Below are 26,109 nucleotides of genomic sequence, written 5' to 3' on the forward strand. Positions count from 1 at the left end.
TCTTCACCTTCGCCTCCACAAGACAATGATCAAACATCCCTCCAGTTGCACCTCTCAGTACATTAACATTTAAAAGTCTCTCTTTCATGCGCCTATCAATTAACACGTAATCCAATAACACTCTCTGGCCATGTCTCCTACTTACATATGTATACTTATGTATATCTCTAAAATTTTTAAACCAGGTATTCCCAATCACCAGTCCTTTTTCAGCACACCAATCTACAAGCTCTTCACCATTTTCATTTACAACACTGAACACTGCATAAACCAATTATTCCCTGAAATGCCACATTACTCACCTTTGCATTCAAAGCACTCACCACCATAACCTGGTCTCGTGCATCAAAACTACTAACACACACACTCAGCTGCTCCCAAAACACTTGTTTCTCATGATCTTTCTTCTCATGCCCAGGTGCACAGGCACCAATAATCACCCATCTCTCTCTCTCCATCCACTTTCAGTTTTACCCATATCACTCAAGAGTTTACTTTCTTACACTATCACATACTCCCACCACTCCTGTTTCAGGAGTAGTACTACTCCTTCCCTTGCTTTTGTCCTCTCACCAACCCCTGACTTTACTCCCAAAACATTCCCAATCCACTCTTACCCTTTACCTTTGAACTCTGTTTCACTCAGAGCCAAAACATCCAGGCTCCTTTCCTCAAACATACTATCTATCTATCCTTTTTTCTCATCTTTGTTGCATCCACACACATTTAGACACCCCATTCTGAGCCTTTGAGGAGGATGAGCACTCCCCACATGACTCCTTCTTCTGTTTCCCCTTTTATAAAGTTGAAATACAAGGAAGGGAGGGTTACTAGCCCCCCGCTCCCGTCCCCTTTAGTCGCCTTCTATGACACGCGAGGAATGCATGGGAAGTATTCTTTCTCCCCTATCCCCAGGGATAAAACATATCTAATAATAATCAAGAATAATAATGCTGACACTAACCTGTCAGGGTATTTGGCTGCATAGTCAGGGTGAGTGCGATAGTATACTGCTTTCATTTCCATCATAAAATTGTACAACTGCCGGCCCCGAACCTGAGATTAGTACAGTAAAATCATGAGTTATTCTTTGTTAATATTAGATTCAATATCCAAAACATTATTTAGTAACTCATACTTCATAAAGTTGACAAGTAAGTCCAACATTTCACACCATTCCTGACATGTATATACTCTGTCAGTCTCTCATGCCTCATCATCTCCTTTGGTCAAGACCATTTAAAAAACTCTTGTTCAGCTGTCTCAGTCATCCTCTTCCTTTTACCTAACATCTCTCTTGTACTGCAGTCATACTCTTCCTTTTACTAAACATCTTATACTGTCATTCCTTACATGATCAACCCTCCTTACACCACATATTGTTCTTAGGCATGTCATTACAAAAATATTCATCCTCTTCCATTTTTACATTAAGTTCCCAAGACTTGAACCAATACAGCACCCTCAGGACTACTAACCCTTATGTATCCATCTTTGCCCTCACAGACGGTGCCTTCTCTTTTCACACATTCCTCAGTGCACTAGGAAGTTTGCCTTTTCACTCTACCTATGGTCTTCAGCTCCCATAATTCCACTTCTATGCATCTAAACACCCTACTTCTGTGGTGTAAAGTCGTATTAAAAGAATCGATATAAACTCAAATTGTATATTAAACCAAAAGCTATAAGTACAGGGCAAGAAAGAGTATAAGCTGGCTGCCTGTCTGGGACTGATGCAGTACTGAGTTGTCTGTCTTGATGATAACAAGACAACAATATTAACAAGAGTTGACCAAAGCCAACTACCAACCTATGGCTACTTATTACATTAATACTCATAACATCTCCCTTTCTTCAAAGAAAACAAAGTAATCTTTATCTAAAACAAAACCATTAGTAACACAAATAAAAAAAAAAATGAATCACTCGTGTAACATGGAATACTTATATATTAAAACAATGTACAATATTTGCCTCATTAAGGGACATATAGATATAAGTGGTCAAAACATCCCATGAATACATAATTTAAAATTATAATATCTCTGCCTTAAGGGACATAAAGATAAAAGTAGTCAAAACATCCCACTAATACATAATTCAAAATTGTAATATCTCTGCCTCTACATTATTTGAATCTTATTAAGTTATTACATAAAACATAATAATTTATTCCATAACATATTGGCACCCTTTTGACCCTGGTGGAGTGACACAGTGAAACATATGGAGAGGTTGGACTGTCATGAGACATGACCTTGGGCTCTGTTTGGGTTGGTTGCTGAGCCACTGGGGTTAAATGCTGTGGAGTATGTTTACCGAGTTCTGAGGTTGACACTGCCTCAGTCTCGGCTGCATCAAATATAGTGCTTGACATCTATCCCTGCATTTTCCGCTCTCCCAGGCCCTCCCAGCTGCTCCCCTCCATCACATTCTCTCCTGTATGGAAAAGTTGACGACTATTTCTCCAATACATCCGATCACCAATCCTGAAGACAAGATCGAGAAGGAACTTCCTTAACACATACCACCAGTGTCCATTACTTGCTGCCGGGAAGTCTCATACATTTAGCATCTCCTGGAGATACTGGAATTAAGGGACTCAAGCTTCGATTGTAATAATGTTCCTATTTAGTTTTCCTCCAAATGACATCCCTGTTGTCTTGTTCTGTCAAGTGGCAAGGTTGTAATAGGTTTGCTGTTCACAGCATTATAGTCTTGCATTGAACTGGATCTGAATGCATGCCCTCACTTGGAGTATTTTGCCAGTTTAACATTGCCAAGAACTCAAACTGTCCTGACAATTTACATTTTATGAAAAGCCTCTTCACAGTCTTCACAGCATTTTAAGTCTTGTCATTTGACTGTGGATACCGGGGACTAGAAGTGATATGCTCAAATAACCATTTGTTGGTGAAGACTTGGAACTCTGCTGTGTTGAACTGTGGGCCATTGTCTGTCACAAGGGTGTCTGGTACTCCATATTGGTCAAAGATGTCCTGTATCTCTCTTAATACTTCTTTTCAAGTAAGATTTCTAACTCAGGCAACTTCAATATAGCTATTGTAAAAATCTACCACAACCAGTAGATCCCGATTTTCAAAATGGCAACTGTCAGCTCCCACCTTAGACCAAAGGTGAAAAGAAAAAGTCATGACTCATTAGAGGCTCCTTCTTTGGAGTGTCTCTATCCCATAGGTAAGCATCACACTAAGAAACAAGTGCTTTTATATGGACTGACATTCCAGACCAGAATATTGCTCCTCTCATGTGAAGCAGGCAACCATCCAACTCAATGTGACCTTAATGAGCTATGTTCAGCATCTCTAGCCTCAATAATATTAGCAACACCAGTCTATTTCCTCTGAATATTAAACTGTCCTCTGCATGCACCTCATATCTAATAGTTAAAGAATGGACATGCAGCAATCGGAACTTCCATTACTGTATCTGGCCATCCTGCTTTAAGTAGTGTTTCGTTCTTCTCTGTGTTTCTTGATTTCCAGAATTCTTCTTTCACTTACCATCAGCAGGTCCTGATATTGTACCTTCTGAAATACGTTAACAATGGACAAGTTTTCTATGTCTTGCAAGAGATAAGCATGACTTAAGGTATCTGGGAATGCCATATTCTTTCCTTTTATATATTCCACCCTTAAACTGTAGTATGGAGCCACTAATAACATTCTCTGTAGACGTGCTAGTGCAGCACCCAAGGCCTTTTTGAAGATGGATTCTATACTGTCACTGACTCCCTTCCAAAAAGATACTGGTGGAAAAGCTTGCATGCAAAAACAATATATCAACATTCCTTCTCGATCTGGTCATACCACTATTCAGTACATATAAGAACATGAAAAGCATAAAAAACAGACTGTTCCTTCTGCATAAGTACTGCTCCCAGACCAGACTGTGATGCATCACACTGTACAGTAACCACTTAGTTCATGTTATACTAACAGGACAGGTGCACTACTGAATCGTAAAGACATGTCATAGATAATCTTGTGGCTATGTCCTCAGTTACTGGGAATGGGAAATGTTCTTACCAGATTGCCTCGTATACATCCTTCAGATTGAGGCAGATCTGCAACTTTCCTTTTTATCTTTCTAATACTACAATTAATGACACCCAATTGGTTGGCGCTTCTACTTTAACAATACTTCCCAGAGCTTCTAATTCGTTCAGTTCCTCACACAGATGAGAAGAAATGCTGCAGGTAGATGTTGCACTGGAGACATTCATTCACTCAAATTCTGTAAGGTGTCACCAGCTTACCAACCAATTCTTTGAATACTTTGGGGTATTATTAAGTTAGCAAAAAAATCATTTTATAGTGTTGAGCCCAAACCTCCCATTGACACCAAGAATCTTTTAGTTCTTCCTTTTAATATTAATTTCACTTTACTTCCCATGTTGCTTAAATACTTTAATGTAAATATTGCCTTCTGCAACAATAATACTATAAAGAATATCTTAATCAGGAATTCACCAGAAAATTCTCTTGGATGCATCTATAAAGTGCCATGTGGAAATTGATAAATTTTATGTTGGGCAGACTGGTAAGGATCTTTCTGTTAGACTTAAGCAACATAAATATGGTATAAGAACAGGACAAGAATCAAATGCCTTGTTTAATCACATTAAAAACTATGATCATCATATTGACTGGAGTAATGCCATCTCAATTATTAACTCTAACTCTATTACCATGAGAAATATCACTGAATCTTCTATTATCAAATACACAAAGAATTGTAATCTTAATATTAGTGATGGTCTATTCTAATTAGATAACTTTATTGTTGATAAAATCTGTAAAATGATAAGTTTATGAAAGCTCGTTGTACGTCTTGGACAATCGCATGTTTACCAAATGGCATTCTAGCTTCGTCTCTTCGATGTATATCACTGACTTATATTTCTCTCTTGTGTCTCCCCTGATGATGTGATTATTACACGAAAGTGCACTTGGTAACTTATCGCCTTTCATTTTCCTCGTGGACTTCCAGGAATATCTTAATCACACGCAAAATTGTGATCCTTTCCAATATCACATTCATTATACATAACTGCTGTTTCCCACATCAGTGAGGTAGCACCAGGAAAAAGATGAAGATTAGCCCATCCTGTCATACACACATGTGTATGACAGGGCATGTGAAGCGTTTGGGGTAAACCATGGAAAGTTCTGTGGGGCCTGGATGTGGAAAGGGAGCTGTGGTTTTGGGCATTATTACATGACAGCTAGAGACTGAGTGTGAACGAATGGGGCCTTTGTTGTCTTTTCCTAGCGCTACCTCGCACACATGAGGGGGGAGGGGGATGTTATTCCATGTGTGGTGAGGTGGCGATGGGAATGAATAAAGGCAGACAGTATGAATTATGTACATGTGTATATATGTATATGTCTGTGTGTGTGTGTGTATATATATGTGTACATTGAGATGTATAGTTATGTATATATGCGTGTGAGGACGTGTATGTATATACATGTGTATGGGGGTGGGTTGGGCCATTTCTTTCGTCTGTTTCCTTGCGCTACCTCGCAAATGCGACGAAACAAAATAATAAAAAATAATAATAATAATAATAATAATAATATATATATATATATATATATATATATATATATATATATATATATATATATATATATATATATATATAATATATTAATTTATTTATTTTACTTTGTCGCTGTCTCCCGCGTCAGCGAGGTAGCGCAAGGAAACAGACGAAAGAATGACCCAACCCACCCACATATACATATGTATATACATACATGTCCACACATGCAAATATACATACCTATACATCTCAACATATACATATATATATATAAACACATAGACATACATATATACAAATGTACATAATTCATGCTGTCTGACTATATTCATTCTCATCGCCACCCCGCCACACATGAAATGACTACCCCCTCCCCCTGCATGTGCACGAGGTAGCGCTAGGAAAAGACAACAAAGGCCACATTTGTTCACACTCAGTCAATAGCTGTCATGTATAATGCACCGAAACCACAGCTCCCTTTCCACATCGAGGCCCCATAGAACTTTCCATGGTTTATTCCACATCCAGGCCCCATAGAACTTTCCATGGTTTACCCCAGACGCTTCACACGCCCTGGTTCAATCAATTGACAGCACGTCAACCCCGGTATACCACATTGTTCCAATTCACTGTATTCCTTACACACCTTTCATCCTCCTGCATGTTCAGGCCCCGATCACTCAAAATCTTTTTCAACCCATCTTTCCATCTCCAATTTGGTCTCCCACTTCTCGTTCCCTCCACCTTTGACACATACATCCTCTTAGTCAATCTTTTCTCACTCATTCTCTCCATGTGACCAAACCATTTCAAAAAAACCCTCTTCTGCTCTCTCAACCACACTTTTTTTATTACCACACATCTCTCTCTTACCCTATTATTACTTACTCGATCAAACCACCTCACACCATATTGTCCTCAAACATCCTCCGCACAACTCTATCTATAGCCCACGCCTCGCAATCATATAACATTATTGGAACCACTATTCCTTCAAACATACCCATTTTTACTTTCCGAGATAATGTTCTCTACTTCCACACATTCTTCAACGCTCCCAAAACTTTTGCCCCCTCCCCCACCCTATGATTCACTTTTGCTTACATGGTTCCATCTGCTGCCAAATCCACTCCCAGATATCTAAAACACTTCACTTCCTCCAGTTTTTCTCCATTCAAACTTACCTCCCAATTGACTTGTCCCTCAACCCTACTGTCCCTAATAACCTTGCTCTTATTCACATTTACTCTCAGCTTTCTTCTTTCACACACTTTGCCAAACTCGGTCACCAGCTTCTGCAGTTTCTCACACAAATCAGTCACCAGTGCTGTATCATCAGCGAACAACAACTGACTCGCTTCCCAAGCTCTCTCATCCACAACAGACTGCATACTGCATATACCGAAGTCGACGTGTTGTTAATGGATTGAACCAGGGCTTACGAAGCGTCTAGGGTAAACCATGGAAAGTTTTGTGGGGCCTGGATGTGGAAAGGGAGCTGTGGTTTCGGTGCAATATTACATGACAGCCAGAGACTGAGTGTGAACGAATGTGGTCTTTGTTGTCTTTTCCTAGCGCTACCTCGCGCACATGCAGGGGGTAGGGGGTTGTTATTTCATGTGTGGCGGGGTGGCGATGGGAATGAATAAAGGCAAACAGTATGAATTATGTATATGTGTATATATGTATATGTCTGTGGGTATATATGTATACGTTGAGATGTACAGGTATGTATATTTGCGTGCGTGGATGTGTATGTATATACATGTGTATGTGGGTGGGTTGGGCCATTCTTTAGTCTGTTTACTTGCGCTACCTCACCAATGCGGGAGACAGCGACAAAGTAAAATAAATGAATAAATAATTGAAATATATATATATATATATATATATATATATATATATATATATATATATATATATATATATATATTTTATTATTTTTTTTTATTATACTTTGTCGCTGTCTCCCACGTTTACGAGGTAGCGCAAGGAAACAGACGAAAGAAATGGCCCAACCCCCCCATACACATGTATATACATACGTCCACACACGCAAATATACATACCTACACAGCTTTCCATGGTTTACCCCAGACGCTTCACATGCCTTGATTCAATCCACTGACAGCACATCAACCCCGGTATACCACATCGCTCCAATTCACTCTATTCCTTGCCCTCCTTTCACCCTCCTGCATGTTCAGGCCCCGATCACACAAAATCTTTTTCACTCCATCTTTCCACCTCCAATTTGGTCTCCCTCTTCTCTTCGTTCCCTCCACCTCCGACACATATATCCTCTTGGTCAATCTTTCCTCACTCATTCTCTCCATGTGCCCAAACCACTTCAAAACACCCTCTTCTGCTCTCTCAACCACGCTCTTTTTATTTCCACACATCTCTCTTACCCTTACGTTACTTACTCGATCAAACCACCTCACACCACACATTGTTCTCAAACATCTCATTTCCAGCACATCCATCCTCCTGTGCACAACTCTATCCATAGCCCACGCCTCACAACCATACAACATTGTTGGAACCACTATTCCTTCAAACATACCCATTTTTGCTTTCCGAGATAATGTTCTCGACTTCCACACATTCTTCAAGGCTCCCAGAATTTTCGCCCCCTCCCCCACCCTATGATCCACTTCCGCTTCCATGGTTCCATCCACTGCCAGATCCACTCCCAGATATCTAAAACACTTCACTTCCTCCAGTTTTTCTCCATTCAAACTCACCTCCCAATTGACTTGACCCTCAACCCTACTGTACCTAATAACCTTGCTCTTATTCACATTTACTCTTAACTTTCTTCTTCCACACACTTTACCAAACTCAGTCACCAGCTTCTGCAGTTTCTCGCATGAATCAGCCACCAGCGCTGTATCATCAGCGAACAACAACTGACTCACTTCCCAAGCTCTCTCATCCCCAACAGACTTCATACTTGCCCCTCTTTCCAAAACTCTTGCATTTACCTCCCTAACAACCCCATCCATAAACAAATTAAACAACCATGGAGACATCACACACCCCTGCCGCAAACCTACATTCACTGAGAACCAATCACTTTCCTCTCTTCCTACATATATATATATATATATCATATATCCTCTTGGTCAATCTCTCCTCAGTCATTCTCTCCATGTGCCCAAACCATTTCAAAACACCCTCTTCTGCTCTCTCAACCACGCTCTTTTTATTTCCACACATCTCTCTTACCCTTACGTTACTTACTCGATCAAACCACCTCACACCACACATTGTCCTCAAACATCTCATTTCCAGCACATCCATCCTCCTGCGCACATCTCTATCCATAGCCCACGCCTCGCAACCATACAGCATTGTTGGAACCACTATTCCCTCAAACATACCCATTTTTGCTTTCCGAGATAATGTTCTCGACTTCCACACATTTTTCAAGGCTCCCAAAATTTTCGCCCCCTCCCCCACCCTATGATCCACTTCCGCTTCCATGGTTCCATCCGCTGACAGATCCACTCCCAGATATCTAAAACACTTCACTTCCTCCAGTTTTTCTCCATTCAAACTCACCTCCCAATTGACTTGACCCTCACCCCTACTGTACCTAATAACCTTGCTATATATATATAGGATTTCCAGCCTCCAGCTCCCTCCCCTTTTAGTCGCCTTCTACAAGACGCAGGGAATACGTGGGAAGTATTCTTTCTCCCCTATCCCCAGGGATAATATATATATATATATTTTTTTTTCTTTGTCACTGTCTCTTGCGTTTGCGAGGTAGCGCAAGGAAACAGACGAAAGAAATGGCCCAACCCACCCCCATACACATGTATATACATACGTCCACACACGCAAATATACATACCTACACAGCTTTCCATGGTTTACCCCACACGCTTCACATGCCCTGATTCAATACACTGACAGCACGTCAACCCCGGTATACCACATCAATCCAATTCACTCTTTTCCTTGCCCTCCTTTCACCCTCCTGCATGTTCAGGCCCCGATCACTCAAAATCTTTTTCACTCAATCTTTCCACCTCCAATTTGGTCTCCCACTTCTCCTCGTTCCCTCCACCTCCGACACATATATCCTCTTGGTCAATCTTTCCTCACTCATTCTCTCCATGTGCCCAAACCATTTCAAAACACCCTCTTCTGCTCTCTCAACCACCCTCTTTTTATTTCCACACATCTCTCTTACCCTTACATTACTTACTCGATCAAACCACCTCACACCACACATTGTCCTTAAACATCTCATTTCCAGCACATCCACCCTCCTGCGCACAACTCTATCCATAGCCCACGCCTCGCAACCATACAACATTGTTGGAACCACTATTCCTTCAAACATACCCATTTTTGCTTTCCGAGATAATGTTCTCGACTTCCACACATTCTTCAAGGCTCCCAGAATTTTCGCCCCCTCCCCCACCCTATGATCCACTTCCGCTTCCATGGTTCCATCCACTGCCAGATCCACTCCCAGATATCTAAAACACTTTACTTCCTCCAATTTTTCTCCATTCAAACTTGCTTGGCTGTCGTCCACATAGGTTGAACCTGTACCTCTTAAGCGTTGTGCTGTGCAAGGGTTAGCAATAGTCTTCAAAAGTTTGTAGCACTTGTTTCATGTCTTTCTTTTCCTCTGTAGTAATTTTGAATGTGGTCAAAAAACTTGTGCAATTCAGGTCCAATTACAGTCAACAACCCTGATACTTGAACCTCTGGCTTCTTATTGCTCCATTCCGTCACCATTGCATAACACCCATCAGCTTCTCCAATCCCTCCACAACTTGGCAGCATTCTGCATGTGGTGGTTGTAAGAGGTGTGCTTACACCATAACCATCCTTCAAAACGCAGTCCAGTTCACCGCTGCCACCATGTGGTGTAAGGTCATATTAAAAGAATCAATAAAATCTCCAGTTCTCTTTTGAGCAACCAACAGCAACATGTACAGGGCAATAGTGTAAGGCTGGCTGCCTGGCTGGGATTGACACAGCGTGGGTTGGCTGCCTTGACAATAACAATAAAACAACAATAGAAACAAGAGTTAACCAAAGCCAACTACCAACGTATGGTCATTCATTTCATTAACTACTCATCACAACTTCTAGGTTTTCTTCATTCAAACTCACTTTCAAAATTTGTCTCACCCTGTGCTAATCCTCTTAACCTTACTTTATTGACATTAACTCTTAAATTAATATGAGACACCAGTTCAGCAGTTTCTTGCTTGAGTTTGCCACCAAAGCTGTTTCATCTGTATTCAGCAAATGAATCACCTCCCAAGCCCCCCATCCCAGTAAGCCTGATCCTCTCTCCAAGACCCTACAATGAAGTGGTCTTGAGAGTATTTGAGAAAATATGCAAACCAGCTTTAGAAAAAATGGGCAATCAAAACATCATTCACTTACAGGAATGCAAAAAACCTTATCATCCTCTTGAGGTTCAGCTTTGGGCTCTATGGGTCTAGGTTTCTTTCTTGACACTAATGGTACCTTTTCCTGCAGGTGGAAGATAAAGAAGATATGAAAGACAAAGATGATAAGGGTATACAATAAGATTGGATAAAAAAAATCAACCAAACATGGTGGGTTTTTTGTTAAAAATCAAGGTTTTGAAAATTGAAAAACCAACTCATCGACCAGAATTATTGATATAAAGATGAAGGTGTAACAGCATTGTAGGGGACTTTTTTCTTTATGATATACTAAGAGGTGAACTTTGGAATGAACTACCTCCCTAAGTACTAGATGCTAACACTATAAATAACATTAAATCAAAGTTAGGCAATTACTACGATGACATCTCTTATGAATAAGAAAGTACTTTTCTCATTAATTTTACTTTGTTTCCAGAATCCTGCTGCATATCAGATATCATCAAATTCATGGAAAACTTTATTCAGTCCACATTTTCATATTAAATCTCCATACCAGTATCTTGGCACAATGTTGCATGGTATTTTTTCATATATATTTTTCCACTACCAGCTGAACCATTGAAGAGTTGGGTGGTGAGGTACTTTCTGCTTTGATATCCTGTTTTCACCATTGGAAAGTTTACTATGTTTGATGGTAGGATGAAGGATGTGGGATGCTTTGTATGTGGAGGTAAGCAAAGTGGTTCGGTGAAAAAGAAGAGTAGGTTAAAACCTCATGCAAGATGAAATCTGGCAAAGCAGCTGAGGTGTACAGGATAGTAGTTAATTTTTTTAAGAAAGGAAGTGATTGTGTTGTTGGTGGGATAGGATTTTCAGTTTCTGTATGGCTCATGGTGAGGTGCCTGAGAACTGGCAGATTGCCTGTATAGTGCCAATGTTTCAAAGCAAGAGGGACGGGGGACAAAAGTGAATGCTCAAATTACAAAGGTTTGTTGAATGTAGATGGTAAGCTTTAAGTTTCTACCACTAAAATGTTCTTTGTGTTTGGTGATAGGGTGGTCAATGGGGTATGATTTAAATGTGGAGGTAAGCAGAATGAGAGAGTCATGGAAAATGGTTTGATGAACAGAAAAGAGACGGTGAAAGCCTTGTGTAAGATGAAGTCCAGCAAAGAGATTGGAGTAAAGGTTAACAATCTGTTGAAAAAAAAATGCTTTGCCTTGTTCAATGTGAAACATTTGTCTACAAGATTGTATGAAATCTCCAGTAACTTGTTCGATCATGATTTTCAAAGCCTTTGATAATTCTGATTGCTTGGGATTGCAAATGAATTTCTTAGAAATGGCAGCAATTGCATTGTTAATCAGTTAGTTGGGATTTTCAGTGAATGTATGGCTAATGGTGAAGTATCAAAGTACTGGCAGAATGCCTGTATGGTGCTTCTATATAGAGGAAAGGGGCAAGAGACAAAAGTGAATGTTCAAATTACAGAGGTATAAGTTTATTCAATAAAGCTTGTAAGTTGTACGTTTCTGCAACTAAAACATTGTGTTTGATGATAGGGTGGCAGATTGGGATGTTCTGAATGTGCAGGTTAGCAAAGTGCAAGAATCATGGGAAATAGTTTGGTGAAAAGACAAGAGGTGGTGAGAGCCTTATGTAAGATGAGGTCAAGCAAAGTATTTAGTGTGTATGGGACTGCAACTGAATTTCTTAAGAAAGGGGTAACTTTGTTGTTTTTGGTTAGTTAGAATTTTCAGTGTATGTATGACTCATGGTGAAGTGCCTGAGGATTGGGAGAATTCAGATCAAAGATGTGTAAGTTTGTTATACGTATCTGTCAACTTGTATCGGAGAGTAGTGACTGAGAGGGTAGTAGCTTGCACAGAGTATCAGCTTGGTGAGGCAAAATGTGTTTTTATGAAAAAAGTGTAAGAGGCATACTTGGAGAAACAGAATGAACTGTATGTGGCATTTATGGATCTTGAGAAAGCATATGATATGGTAGATAGAGGTGCACTGTGGTAAGAGTTGTGAATACAAAGTATTGGAAGAAAGTTGCTTGAAGCAGTGAAAAGTTTTCTTCAAAAGAATAAGATGTGTCCAAGTAGGAAATGAGGACACAAAATAGTTCCAAAAGAGGGTGGGTCTGAGGCAGGGGTACATGATGTCATCATGACTATTGAATTTACTTATAGATGGGTTAGTGTTGGAGGATTGCTTTTATGGTACCTATGACCCATGCAAATGCAAGCTTTACCTAGCCTCTCAGGTTATGTGATGTGAAGGGGAACCTAACTGACCACTGGGTGGTCTGAGATGAAAGCTTTTGTTGCCTTACGGTCCAATGGGTTGTGTAAAAATCTGCTGCACAGTGGGAATGGTTCAAATCCTCTTCACCCATAGGAAAACTGTTATCTATTCCATGAGTCCAGTGCATGTTAAACTCATGTAAACTCTACCATAGTGTTAGAGGATTCATCTAATGGTAACTATAACCTGTGTGGTCACAGGCTTTACGTAACCTCTCAGGTCACTTGATATGATGGGAATCTCATTGAACATTGGTTGGTCTAATATGAAAACTTTTGTCACCTTGTGATCCAATGGGTAGCACACCAACCTGCTGCATGGCAGGATTGGGTTTGAATCCCCCCTTGCCCATAGGTAAATCTATCTACATGTCCAGTACATATTAAAGACACACAAACTCTACTGCAGTGTTAGAAGACTGATACGATGGTACCTATGACCTGGGCAGGCCTTGGCTTTCTCTAGCCTCTCAGGTCACATAATGTGAAGGGGGATCTTACCAACCACTGGTTGGTCTGAGATGAAAGCTTTTGTCACTTCGTGCTCCAATGGGTAGTATACTGGCTTACTGTGCGGGATTACTATGTTCAAATCTTTCTCACCCATAGGTTCCTTATCATCCATTGCATGTGACTACCACATGTTAAAGACATGTAAACTCTACCATAGTGTTGGAGGATTGATTTGGTCATGCCTATGACCCATGCAGGTGTGTACTTTCCCTAGCCTCTCAGGTCATGTGACATGAAAGGGGATCCCAATGACCATGGGTTAGTCTGTGATGAAAGGTACTGCTGTCTTGTTGTACAATGGGTAGCATACCTGCTTGCTGCATGTAAGGACTGGGTTCAAGTCCTCCTCCACCTCAGGTAAATTATCATAATCTATTCCATGTGTACAGTACATGTTAAGTAATGTGTACAGTACATGTTAAGGAAATATAAACTTCACCATAGTGTTGGGGGATCGATTAGGTCGTGCCTATGACCTGTGCAGGAGTGTACTTTTCCTTGCCTCTCAGGTTATGTGACGTGAAAGTGGATCCCAATGACCATGGGTTAATCTTTGATGAAAGCTTTTGTTGACTTGTAGTTAAATGGGTAGCATACCAGCCTGCTACATGGAAGGACTGAGTTTTAGTCCCTCTCCCTCTTAGGTAAATTATCATGATCTACTCCATGTGTACAGTACATTTTAAGTACATATAAACTCTATTGTACTGTTGGAGGACTGATTTGCTTGTACCTCTGCCCTGTGCAGGTGTGGGCCTTCCTAGCCTCCCAGGTCATGTGCTATGGCAAGGGATCTCACAAACCACTGGTTGGTCTGAGATGAAAACTTTTGTTGCCTTGTGGTCCAAAGGGTAGCATACCAGCTTGCCACATGATAGGACTGGTTTTGAATCCTCCTCACCCATAGGTAAATTGTCATTATCTATTCATTGTGTCCAGTGCATGTTAAAGACATGTAAATTCTACCGTAGTGTTGGATGAACTGTACAGGTGCAAGCTTTCACAGGTCTCTCAGGTCAACTGATGTGACAGCGGATATCACTAACCACTGGTTGGTTTGAAATGAAAGCTTTTGTTGCCTTGTGGTCCAATGGGTAGCATACTGGCCTGCCGTGTGGTAGGACTGGGTTCAAATCTTAGCTCTTTGGTATATCATTATCATCTATTCTGTGTGCCCAGTACATATTAAGGACAGATATAAACTTGATCGAGTAAGTAATGAAAGGGTAAGAGAGATGTGTGGTAATAAAAAGAGTGTGGTTGAGAAAGCAGAAGAGGGTGTTTTGAAATGGTTCGGTCACAAGGAGAGAATGAGTGAGGAAAGATTGACAAAGAGGATATTTGTGTCAAAGGTGGAGGGAACAAGAAGTGGGAGACTAAATTGGAGGTGGAAAGATGGAGTGATAAAGATTTGGCATGATCAGGGCCTGAACATGCAGGAGGGTGAAAGGCATGCAAGGAATAGAGTGAATTGGAACAATGTGGTATACCGGGGTCGACGTGCTGTCAATGGATTGAACCAGGGCATGTGAAGCATCTGGGGTAAACCATGGAAAGTTCTGTGGGGCCTGGATGTGGAAAGGGAGCTGTGGTTTCGGTGCTTTATTACATGACAGCTAGAGACTGAGTGTGAACGAATGTGGCCTTTGTTGTCTTTTCCTAGTGCTACCTCGCACACATGCAGGGGGGATCATTTCATGTGTGGTGGGGTGGCGACGGGAATGAATAAGGGCAGACAGTATGAATTATGTACATGTTATACGTATATATGTATATGTCTGTGTGTGTATATATATATATGTGTATACGTTGAGACGTATAGGTATGTATATGTGCGTGTGTGGACGTGTATGTATATACATGTGTATGTGGGTGGGCTGGACCATTCTTTCGTCTGTTTCCTTGCGCTACCTCACTAACGTGGGAGACAGCGACAAAGTATAATAAATATGAATAAATACAAACTCCACCATAGTGTTGCAGAATTGCTTTGATCTTACTTATGACCCATTTGGGCAAGGGCTTTCCTTAGCCTCTCAAGGCACCTGATATACAGGGATTTCTAAATACATTATTAAATTTGCAATTTGCATTTTTCCCCACAGGCAGTTTTTACATATCTTGGTAGTATCATCGTCAGTGTCACCTACCTTTTCCTTCTCGTTTGTTCCTTATTCCAATTCTTTCACTTCTTATCTCTATTTCAGCCTTGTCCACTGCTAGTTTTTTCTTTGTTCCTCCAATCTTTGAAGAACTGGGCATCTGACTACCTTACAACTCTAAACCTTTTATATTTACTAGAAATCACACTGTCCTGCATCTCTATTCAATCCTCAATCAAACTTGCACCATTTTCTGTATCACCTTCTCTATCAATGTCTACCTCATCCATAGATTGTCTCGTATGCTAAAAAGTTTCTTTTGCATGAAATGCAAATACTGTCTTTACATCATATATGTCAACATTTACATAGTAATGCATTCTAGCATTACATCTAATGCACCTGAGAACAGGTTGTTTTAATCTCTTAACTGTGCTTCACTTTTTAAAGTGATCACACTTGGTCATGAATGCTTCACCATTTTTAACAATGATTTCTCTTTTCTCCTCTTCTTTGCAATTCTTTTTAGTAAGATTTGAAGGGTTAGGGAGTGAGGGATGTGGAGAGTGAGACTCCGGAGGGTGGGGCATCTGGAATGTGGAGAGTGAGGAAAGGAGGGTGGGGGTGTAGGTGGAGAGCGAGGGCACCGAGTGTGGGATGTGGAAAGTGAGGGAATGGGATGTGGGAGGTGAATGCATATTACATGTGTGATTTAAAAACTGAAAAAACTTTTCATAGGAGATAAAACGATCATCAAACTTTCCAAAATGTTAATGTTACAACATTACTAATCAAGAAAATAATAACAAAGAGAATGTAGTTAGTTTGGAGTGAAAAAAGGTGTACAGATCTAGCTTTAAAACTGAAGGGAAAACTTATTATCAAATTTACCTTCTCGGAAAATAGAAAATTTTCACAGTTGGAACTTTCCCAATGCTGTACTATGGGGTAATGGGTAACCATGCAACACAAATCATCAACTTACTTGAACTAAAGGGGCCTTCCGTTTAGTTCCTCTGTTCAGTACTGCTTGCTCATCAGTTTTAATATCTCTAGTAGGGCAAGCACACACTCGGACATCAATGACTTTTCGCCCATATACCATGCCGCGTCTGAAGAAAAATAAAATTCAAAGTAGATGACATCCTTCATAAAACTGATTGTTTCAGAAAAAACATTCTTTGTACATGTAGGAAACATTTGCTCATTAATCTCTTCGTGAACTATGCTCACCACTAAGTATTATTTCATTTATCAGCATTTATCTATCCCAAAGGCTAGTTTTTTGGCTAGCTTTGCATGTTGAATTCTTACAAAACCAATTTCTTCTAAATTGCCATGCTATCTTACCAGTCTTTCATGTATTAAAAAAAATCTGTTCTCATTTTTCTATAATATTAATCACTTTTTCTGCCTGCTTTACAACATACTATATCATGATAAAGGTACACCACTGAATTTCCGGCAACTGATGGTTCGGCACCTCCTTTAGTCCAAACAAAATTACGTGAGGGAACTTGAAATTACTGTGGCCACCAGACTAGTTTACTGGGCGGCCACAGATGGCATTGTGTGTGGGGCGCGCTTATTTACATTCTTTACACTGCACTTGTTGGTGGTGATACTGCAATTCTGTGAGATTCTTAGCATATTTTACTCAACTCTAACCCTAGCTATGGCTTCTAAGATATGTGAGAGTGTCAGTCGTGGTGTCAAACGTAAACACCAATCCATATCAATCCAAGGTAAAGTAGAACTTGAAAAAATGGACCATGGTGTTTTCGGTGCATAAGCTGTAAGCTGTGTGACATCCACAGTATTGGTTCATCAACTGTTTATGATATAAAGAGGCAAAGGGAGAAAATATTGAAATTCTATGCGGACAGCAATTCCAAGAAGCAAATGATGATTGGAAAAACTGTGAAAGATGGTAAGAGTACTGAGCACGATCGAGTGATGATGGAATGGTTTCGACAGCATCGGAGTGATGGAGTGGACCTGTCAGGTAGCATGATAATGGACCAGGCTAAGTTGTTCCATAAAGAACTTACTACAACATGAGCATGACTATAGTGAAGGACAGCTTCAAAGATTCAATAAGCGTCATGGAATTTCCAGGAATGGACTGCGGAGAAAAGCGGTCTGCAAACCACAGAGCTACCGAGTAAGTGGATGGATTTGTAATTTGCGAAACTCGTAGCTGACGAGCACCTCAGTCCTGAGCAGGTGTATAATGCACATGAAATTGCATTATTCTGGCAATGCACATCTAGGAAAACACTAACAACAGAAGATGAAGAAGACCCCACAGGATTCAATCAATCTACAGACAGAATTACCATCTTAGGGTGCTCAAAACATCTAATGTTTGATGTTAAATTCTAGCAGTCCCTGGTATACTTTAGATGCATGGGAGATGTATAATTAGTGGGTTAGAGGTGTGTTGATGAATTATTATTATGTGTCATGGTTGGTCCAGCAAACTGGTTAATCTGGCAAGGCTTTGGAACCAAGAGTGCTGGAAAATCGGGGGTGAACTTGTACAATGAATCATTTTACAAATTTACTGCATGAGTTCCAATCATAATGATTCTGAATCTTAGGGGTCCAAAACATTATGATCAGCAACATGATGTTACAAGTGGAAAATTCCACACCTGATCTCACTTGTCCATGCTGGATTCTCAAGCTCTGTTGGCGCCAGTTTATTACAAACCATCATCACCACCAAACCTACATGCATTACTCACTGTGTATTTTGCTTATTCTCTGCTCTGTGGTACAATAATATTGTTGAAAATGTCAAAAAGGCTTGTAGATGCCCCTATGGGTATGATTCAGAAACATTTCAGCTATTTCATTATTGGTCAGTGAATGAACAACTGGAGCCTCATTATAGATGTAAAAAAACTTCTTTGATATCCACTTCTTCCAGGAGGCCTTTTAGACATTTTCAACAATATCATTGTACCACAGAGCAGAGAATAAGCAAAATACACAGTGAGTAATGCACATAGGTTTGGTGGTGATGATGGTTTGTAATAAACTGGCACCAACAGATTATCAGAGCCCAGCATGGATAAGTGAGATCGGGTGTGCAATTTTCCACTCGTAATGTCATGTTGCCGATCATAATGTTTTGGATTTTAGGGTATTTCGGATTTCAGATTTTCAGATTGGGGATGCTTAACCTGTACATATTCTTTCATACTTGTTTATTATTTCTGATGTGAGTAAGGTAGTGTCCAGAACAGATGACTAAGCCTTAAAGAAATAAAGATTCTCATTTGCCACTTTCTTATTTTCCCTCCTTTTGGAAAGAAATAGAGGAGGGGAAGATTTCCAAGCCCCACCCTTAGTCGCCTTGTACAACACATTTGAGATAAGTGGGTAGTAGTCTTTCTTCCTTATCTCTAGTGATAATATATACAAATTTACAGTTAGTCTCTAAGTTACAGATGTTTGGATCATGGAACTTGTGAGCTGTAAATGACAATTCTAACAAAAGCATGTAGTTGTCAAGCCCAAGGCTGACCTTTAACCTCTTTTCTTCTCAGCTGAACTAGCTGCATATTGTGACTATGAGTATTGCATACTACCATTAAATTTTTATCAAAAGTTTCAAGTCTAAGTGTTTTTATGGTCAACCTCTAGAGCTGAGGGGCTCAGACCCCTAAGATTCAGAATTATTAAGATTGGAACTTGTATAGTAAATTTGTAAAATGATTCATTGTACAGGTACACCACTGATTTTCCAGCATTCTTGGTTCCAAAGCCTTGCCGGATTAACCATTTTATCCAAACATGGACTGCTGGCATTCTGTCCATAATCATAAAATCTCTCCTTGTCAAACATAGTACTTGACAACACAACTCATACAGCTCGATATTTGTAACTCGATTTTCCTGTGGTGAGTGTATAAGCTAGGAACACCTTTAAGCAAAACAGCAGAAGCAACAGATAGTAGCAGTAAGCAGGAACATTAGACAGGACTATTAAGTAGAAGGTGTGAGCATTAGGTAGTAGTCTCTGAAAACATTATGCTAGGGTTGCCCTCAGACAATGGTTTGTTAAGGATGGGGCCACTAAAAGGCTAATAAGTGGAATAGATTTCAAAAGTTATGGAGACTATTGCTGTGGCCACCCCCTTAAGGGAGTCCCCAAAGGGAATGGGCATCAGAGATATAGATAGATAAATAATGATGAGACACAGGATTTTCTCCAGATAAATAATGATGAGACACAGGAAATTCTCACTTATTAAAATTTTTACTTGATATATGATTTTTTTTCTTCCTTATCACTAGTGATAATATATACACATTTACAATTGATCTCTAAGTTACAGATGTTTGGATCATGGAACTTGTGAACTGTAGGTGACAATTCTAACAAAATTCAGGAGTAGCACTACTGAAACAGGAGTGGTGGGAGTATCTGACAGAGTGTAAGAAAGTAAACTCTAGATTGATATGGGTAAAACTGAAAGTGGATGGAGAGAAATGGGTAATTATTGGTGCATATACACCTGGGCATGAAAAGAAAGATCATGAGAGGCAAGTGTTTTGGAAGTAGCTGAGTGAGTGTGTTAGTAGTTTTGATGCTCGAGACCGGGTTATAGTGATGGGTGATTTGAATGCAAAGGTGAGTAATGTGGTAGTTGAGGGAATAATTGGTGTACATGGGATGTTCAGTGTTGTAAATGGAAATGGTGATGAGCTTGTAGATTTATGTGCTGAAAAAGGACTGGTGATTGGGAATGCCTGTTTAAAAAGAGAGATAGACATAAGTATATGTATGTATGTAGGAGAGATGGCCAGAGAGCGTTATTGGATTACATGTTAATTGATAGCGTGAGAAAGACAGACTTTTGGATGTTAATGTGCTAAGAGGTGAAACTGGAGGGATGTTTGATCATTATCTTGTGGAGGCGAAGGTGAAGGTTTGTAGAGAGTTTTCAGAAAAAGACGAGAGAAGGTTTGGGTGAAGAGAGTGGTGAGAGTAAGTGAGCTTGGGAAGGAGACTTGTGTGAGGAAGTACCAGGAGAGACTGAGTACAGAATGGAAAAAGGTGAGAACAAAGGATGTAAGGGGAGTGGGGGAGGACTGGGATGTATTTCGGGAAGCAGTGATGGCTTGTGCAAAAGATGCTTGTGGCATGAGAAGTGTGGGAGGTGGGCAGATTAGAAAGGGTAGTGAGTGGTGGGATAAAGAAGTAAGATTATTAGTGAAAGAGAAGAGAGAGGCATTTGGACGATTTTTGCAGGGAAATAATGCAAATGAGTGGGAGATGTATAAAAGAAAGAGGCTGGAGGTCAAGAGAAAGGTGCAAGAGGCAAAAAGAGGGCAAATGAGAGTTGGGGTGAGAGGGTCATTAAATTTTAGAGAATAAAAAGATGTTTTGGAAGGAAGTAAATAAAGTGCATAAGACAAGGGAGCAAATGGGAACATCAGTGAAGGGGGCAAATGGGGAGGTGATAACAAGTAGTGGTGATGTGAGGAGATGGAGTGAGTATTTTGAAGGTTTGTTGAATGTGTTTGATGATAGAGTGGCAGATATAGGGTGTTTTGGTTGAGGTGGTGTGCAAAGTGAGAGGGTTAGGGAGAATGATTTGGCAAACAGAGAAGAGGTAGTAAAAGCTTTGCGGAAGATGAAATCTGTCAAGGGAGTGGGTTTGGATGGTACTGCAGTGGAATTTATTAAAAAAGGGGGTGACTGTATTGTTGACTGGTTGGTAAGGTTATTTAGTGTATGTATGACTCATGGGGAGGTGCTGGCAGAATGCTTGCATAGTGCCACTGTAAAGGCAAAGGGGATACGAGTGAGTGCTCAAATTCCTGGGAAATTATATGGGAGGGTGTTGATTGAGAGGGTGAAGGCATGTACAGAGCATCAGATTGGGGAAGAGCAGTGTGGTTTCAGAAGTGGTAGAGGATGTTTGGATCAGGTGTTTGCTTTGAAAAATGTATGTGAGAAATACTTACAAAAAGCAAATGGATTTGTATGTAGCATTTATGGATCTGGAGAAGGCATATGATAAAGTTGATAGAGATGCTCTGTGGAAGGTATTAAGAATATATGGTGTGGGAGGTAAGTTGTTAGAAGCAGTGAAAAGTTTTTATCGAGGATGTAAGTCATGTGTATGTGCAGGAAGAGAGGAAAGTGTTTGGTTCTCAGTGAATGTGGGTTTGCAGAAGGGCTGTGTGATGTCTCATTGGTTGTTTAATTTGTTTATGGATGGGGTTGTTTGGGAGGTGAATGCAAGAGTTTTGAAAAGAGGGGTAAGTATGCAGTCTGTTGTGGATGAGAGAGCTTGGGAAGTGAGTCAGTTGTTGTTCGCTGATGATACAGCGCTGGTGGCTGATTCGGGTGAGACTGCAAAAGCTGGTGACTGAGTTTTGTAAAGTATGTGAAAGAAGAAAGCTGAGAGTAAATGTGAATAGGAGCAAGGTTATTAGGTACGGTAGGGGAGATAAGTTTGAATGGAGAAAAACTGGAGGAAGTGAAGTGTTTTAGATATCTGGGAGTGGATTTGGCAGCGGATGGAACCATAGAAGCGGAAGTGAATCCTAGGGTGGGGGAGGGGGCGAAAGTTCTGGGAGCATTGAAAAATGTGTGGAAGTCGAGAACATTATCTTGGAAAGCAAAAATGGGTATGTTTGAAGGAATAGAGGTTCTAACAATGTTATATGGTTGCGAGGAGTGGGCTATAGATAGAGTTGTGCAAAGGAGGGTGGATGTGCTGGAAATGAGATGTTTGAGGACAATATGTGGTGTGAGGTGGTTTGATCAAGTAAGTAATGAAAGGGTAAGAGAGATGTGTGGTAATAAAAAGAGTGTGGTTGAGAGAGCAGAGGAGGGTATTTTGAAATGGTTTGGTCACATGGAGAGAATGAGTGAGGAAAGATTGACAAAGAGGATATATGTGTCAGAGGTGGAGGGAACTAGGAGAAGTGGGAGATCAAATAGGAGGTGGAAAGATGGAGTGAGAAAGATTTTGAGTGATCGGGGCCTGAACATGCAGGAGGGTGAAAGGCGTGCAAGGAATAGATTGAATTGGAACGATGTGGTATACCGGGGTTGACGTGCTGTCAATGGATTGAACTAGGGCATGTGAAGTGTCTGGGGTAAACCTTGGAAAGTTTTGTGGGGCCTGGATGTGGAAAGGGAGCTATGGTTTCAATGCATTATACATGACAGCTAGAGACTGAGTGTGAACGAATGTGGCCTTTGTTGTCTTTTCTTAGCGCTATCTCGCGCACATGTGACGGGAGGGGGTTGTCATTTCATGTGTGGCAGGGTGGCGACAGGAATGAATAAGGGCAGACAGTATGAATTATGTACATGTGTATATATGTATATGTCTGTATGTGTATATATGTGTATACGTTGAGATGTATAGGTATGTATATGTGCTGTGTGTGGACGTGTATGTATATACATGTGTATGTGGGTGGGTTGGGCCATTCTTTCGTCTGTTTCCTACCTCTGTTTGTCTGTTGCACTACCTCACTAACACGGGAGACAGCAACAAAGTATAAAAAATAAATGAATATGATTTTTTTCTATTTTTCACAGTAAAATTTCCTCTCTCACTTATTTGTACAGTCCTTATCTGGGATACGATATTTACTAATGTTTCTTTCCAAAAAGTAGATTACATTTAATTTCTTCTCTGGTAAATCTCAAAATTTTGTCTCAAAGATTTTGTACACTTACTTTTGAAATATATGCACATCCTAAGGAATATGGTCAATAGTGATTCTGTGCAATGCATCAAATTCCTTTAGTTTTTCTATAAAATCTTAACATTGAAAAATTCTCTTTCAAGTTATAAGGTAATGCATGTGTACTCTTTTCATCCTATTATTATTATTACAATCACTTGATACATAATTACCCTAAACTGCCCACTAGGATTTAAGAAATAAATCTTTTACTTGAAATTGACTTCAAGGACATACGTTAAGAGTCTGAAAATAAAAAGTGAAATAATGGAAAAACAGAAGTTCCCATTTACATAGTCAAAAAATGAAAATCCTATATATATATATATATATATATATATATATATATATATATATATATATATATATATATATAATTGTGGAAGTATGTGATAGAATGTAAGAAAGTAAATTCTCGATTAATATGGGTAAAACTGAAAGTTGATGGAGAGAGATGGGTGATTATTGGTGCATATGCACCTGGGCATGAGAAGAAAGATCATGAGAGGCAAGTGTTTTGGGAGCAGCTGAATAAGTGTGTTAGTGGTTTTGATGCACGAGACCGGGTTATAGTGTTGGGTGATTTGAATGCAAAGGTGAGTAATGTGGCAGTTGAGGGAATAATTGGTATACATGGGGTGTTCAGTGTTGTAAATGGAAATGGTGAAGAGCTTGTAGATTTATGTGCTGAAAAAGGACTGATGATTGGGAATACCTGGTTTAAAAAGCGAGATATACATAAGTATACTTATGTAAGTAGGAGAGATGGCCAGAGAGCGTTATTGGATTACGTGTTAATTGACAGGCGCGCGAAAGAGAGACTTTTGGATGTTAATGTGCTGAGAGGTGCAACTGGAGGGATGTCTGATCATTATCTTGTGGAGGCTAAGGTGAAGATTTGTATGGGTTTTCAGAAAAGAAGAGTGAATGTTGGGGTGAAGAGGGTGGTGAGAGTAAGTGAGCTTGGGAAGGAGACTTGTGTGAGGAAGTACCAGGAGAGACTGAGTACAGAATGGAAAAAGGTGAGAACAATGGAAGTAAGGGGAGTGGGGGAGGAATGGGAAGTATTTAGGGAATCGGTGATGGATTGCGCAAAAGATGCTTGTGGCATGAGAAGAGTGGGAGGTGGGTTGATTAGAAAGGGTAGTGAGTGGTGGGATGAAGAAGTAAGAGTATTAGTGAAAGAGAAGAGAGAGGCATTTGGACGATTTTTGCAGGGAAAAAATGAAATTGAGTGGGAGACGTATAAAAGAAAGAGACAGGAGGTCAAGAGAAAGGTGCAAGAGGTGAAAAAAGGGCAAATGAGAGTTGGGGTGAGAGAGTATCATTAAATTTTAGGGAGAATAAAAAGATGTTCTGGAAGGAGGTAAATAAAGTGCGTAAGACAAGGCAGCAAATGGGAACTTCAGTGTAGGGCGCAAATGGGGAGGTGATAACAAGTAGTGGTGATGTGAGAAGGAGATGGAGTGAGTATTTTGAAGGTTTGTTGAATGTGTTTGATGATAGAGTGGCAGATATAGGGTGTTTTGGTCGAGGTGGTGTGCAAAGTGCGAGGGTTAGGGAAAATGATTTGGTAAACAGAGAAGAGGTAGTAAAAGCTTTGCGGAAGATGAAAGCCGGCAAGGCAGCAGGTTTGGATGGTATTGCAGTGGAATTTATTAAAAAAGGGGGTGACTGTATTGTTGACTGGTTGGTAAGGTTATTTAATGTATGTATGACTCATGGTGAGGTGCCTGAGGATTGGCGGAATGCGTGCATAGTGCCATTGTACAAAGGCAAAGGGGATAAGAGTGAGTGCTCAAATTACAGAGGTATAAGTTTGTTGAGTATTCCTGGCAAATTATATGGGAGGGTATTGATTGAGAGGGTGAAGGCATGTACAGAGCATCAGATTGGGGAAGAGCAGTGTGGTTTCAGAAGTGGTAGAGGATGTGTGGATCAGGTGTTTGCTTTGAAGAATGTATGTGAGAAATACTTAGAAAAGCAAATGGATTTGTATGTAGCATTTATGGATCTGGAGAAGGCATATGATAGAGTTGATAGAGATGCTCTGTGGAAGGTATTAAGAATATATGGTGTGGGAGGCAAGTTGTTAGAAGCAGTGAAAAGTTTTTATCGAGGATGTAAGGCATGTGTACGTATAGGAAGAGAGGAAAGTGATTGGTTCTCAGTGAATGTAGGTTTGCGGCAGGGGTGTGTGATGTCTCCATGGTTAATTTGTTTATGGATGGGGTTGTTAGGGAGGTGAATGCAAGAGTTTTGGAAAGAGGGGCAAGTATGAAGTCTGTTGGGGATGAGAGAGCTTGGGAAGTGAGTCAGTTGTTGTTCGCTGATGATACAGCGCTGGTGGCTGATTCATGTGAGAAACTGCATAAGCTGGTGACTGAGTTTGGTAAAGTGTGTGAAAGAAGAAAGTTAAGAGTAAATGTGAATAAGAGCAAGGTTATTAGGTACAGTACGGTTGAGGGTCAAGTCAATTGGGAGGTGAGTTT

The 26,109-nt window shown here is 40.2% G+C and overlaps 2 protein-coding genes across 9 annotated transcripts in view; one reads left to right on the forward strand and one right to left on the reverse strand.

Moving 5' to 3' along the window:
* Positions 1-26,109, forward strand: part of LOC139749831 (uncharacterized) — a 275,451-nt gene that overhangs the window by 49,431 nt on the left and 199,911 nt on the right. The gene's annotated exons all lie outside the window — the stretch shown is intronic.
* The window catches only part of LOC139749797 (uncharacterized), a 128,049-nt gene that overhangs the window by 32,758 nt on the left and 69,182 nt on the right, over positions 1-26,109 (reverse strand). For all 8 annotated transcript variants that reach the window (XM_071664076.1, XM_071664058.1, XM_071664067.1 and 5 more), the window contains 3 exons: positions 16,875-17,001; positions 10,994-11,083; positions 965-1,056 (listed from right to left, as the gene is read on the reverse strand). In XM_071664076.1, coding sequence (XP_071520177.1) covers positions 965-1,056; positions 10,994-11,083; positions 16,875-17,001 — 309 coding nt within the window. The remainder of the gene's footprint in view (positions 1-964; positions 1,057-10,993; positions 11,084-16,874; positions 17,002-26,109) is intronic.

The sequence above is a fragment of the Panulirus ornatus genome, chromosome 1, assembly GCF_036320965.1.
Source record: "Panulirus ornatus isolate Po-2019 chromosome 1, ASM3632096v1, whole genome shotgun sequence".
NCBI lineage: Eukaryota > Metazoa > Arthropoda > Malacostraca > Decapoda > Palinuridae > Panulirus > Panulirus ornatus.